We start from the raw sequence: 2,217 nt of genomic DNA on the forward strand, positions 1-2,217 counted from the left end.
ATCTCACGTGCCGATGATAGAGATGTGCGTTGAGTTTGAACAGCAGTCGGGGATGAGTATGGTCGGCGACGAGATCAATGTTGATGAGCTCGGGGATATAGATTGGGAAGAAGATAATAATGACAGTGAAGATGAATTCGAAGCTAACTATGAAGTCGATGATGAAAATGATGACGGAGACTTGGCAGGCAATCCGGCGGCGCAAGATGAAGCAAATGCGATTGTAAGCCAGCACCCGTTTGGTGTTCCGTCTTTTATGCGGACTCTAGATCCCGAAGCCATACATGCTCCGAAATTTCCTGAGTATGCGAATACAGGTATGTCATAATTATTAACTGAAGTTTTCTATAGTGCTTATTTTATTTGCCTTGTCTGACTGATGGCGGTGCGCATGTCGTAGGTGAAGGCAACGTTGCAGCGGAAGATGGCGAGTTTAGTGTCGGAATGGAATTTGGTTCGAGAGAGTCGGTGATATCTGCAATCAAAAACTACACCATCTCTAGAGGTGTTGATTACACTGTGTATGAGTTTGAGCCGTAGACATTCTATGCGAAATGCAAGGGGTATGGTGCAGGGTGCAACTGGCTTATCCGAGCTAGCTTGATTCGAAAAAAAGCTTGTTGGGAGATCAGGAGATACAATGGCAAGCACACGTGCACCATGGGCACGATTTCACAAGATCATGCCAAGTTGGACTCAGACACAATTGCAGATGCCATTAGGCCGTTGGTAGAAGCAGACCCCTCGATAAAGGTGAAGTCTGTTATTGCAGAAGTTCAAGGCAGGTTCAACTATACTATGAGTTACCGCAAGGCTTGGTTGGCAAAGCAAAAAGCTGTCACAAAAATTTTCGGTGATTGGGAAGTTTCTTACCAAACTCTGCCAGTATGGTTGAAAGCAATGACAGTGAAGATGCCAAGGTCTCGTGTTCAAATTAAAACGCTCCCCGTTTACCGTGAGAGTAAGGAGGTTCAAGGTGTAAGAGTTCTGCACCGCATTTTTTTGAGCTTCTATCCGTGTATTGTAGCATTCAGACACTGCAAGCCCCTGGTGCAGGTTGATGGCACGCACCTGTACGGAAAATATAAAGGAGCAGTTCTGGTAGCAGTTGCACAAGATGTGAATCAAAACATTGTGCCTATTGCATTTGCAATTGTCGAGGGCAAGACAACAGACGCGTGGGAGTTTTTCCTAACTAATTTACGGAGATATGTTGTTATCATTGATGGTGTGGGTATTATTTCTGACCGCCATACCTCCATCGACGCTGCAATAGCTCGCAGTAACGGTGCATGGTCACCACCAAGGGTGTGGCACATGTATTGCATCAGGCACATCGGGTCCAACTTCTTAAGGAGGTTCAAGGCTCCATATTTGTATAAACTCGTGGTGAATACATGTATTTCAAATTGCTGTTATGGTTCTATTCATAGTAAATTTGTGGCATCTGCTTATGATTAAATGGTTTGTTCAACAGGCTATTCTAGAACGGAGCAGGAGTACAACAAAAACTACCAAAGGCTTAAAGAGCGGGGTGAGGCATATACTCAATGGTGCGATGAGATCGGTGTTGAGAGATGGGTGTTGGCATTCGATGGTGGTCATCGTTGGGGACATATGACGACAAACTTGGTAGAGTGCATAAATTCTGTCTTGAAGGGTGCACGCAACCTTCCTGTGACTGCCCTTGTCCGGTCAATTTTTTATCGGCTGAATGAGTTGTTCACTCGGAAGAGTATCGAGGCTCATGAGCGTTGCCGCAACGGATTCACGTATTTAGAATTTGCAACGAAGAGAATTGAAGAAAGCTTTCGACGTGCAGGAAACATTGTGGTCAACCGGTTCGATAGGCACAACGAGATGTTTGAGGTTCGCGAAACGCAAGATGGTGCCATTTACATTGTTAACCTTCCGCAACGACACTGCGACTGTGGCCATTTTCAGGTCGAGCGACTCCCATATCGCCACGTGCTTGCATGTTGCGCCAACCAGCGTTTGGATTAGCAGGTGTATGTGCACGACGTGTACAAGATGACTGAAATTTGCAAGGTGTACAGAGGCGAGTTTGTTCCGATGGGTGACCCGTCTACGTGGGATAGATACGAAGGAGTGAAGGTGATCGCCAACTGGACATTGTGGCGCGCGACGAAAGGAAGACCGAAGTACCAGTCGCAGGTGAATCCGATACTACAGCGTGTACCAGTCGTAGTACACTGG

General features: G+C 46.3%; 1 protein-coding gene across 1 annotated transcript; it reads left to right on the forward strand.

Moving 5' to 3' along the window:
* LOC107621310 lies at positions 661–2,004 on the forward strand. Its single transcript, XM_016323340.1, has 2 exons — positions 661–1,399; positions 1,478–2,004. Exons 1-2 carry the CDS (start codon positions 661–663, stop codon positions 2,002–2,004), a joined length of 1,266 nt encoding a protein of 421 aa, XP_016178826.1.

The sequence above is a fragment of the Arachis ipaensis genome, chromosome B10 (assembly GCF_000816755.2).
Source record: "Arachis ipaensis cultivar K30076 chromosome B10, Araip1.1, whole genome shotgun sequence".
NCBI lineage: Eukaryota > Viridiplantae > Streptophyta > Magnoliopsida > Fabales > Fabaceae > Arachis > Arachis ipaensis.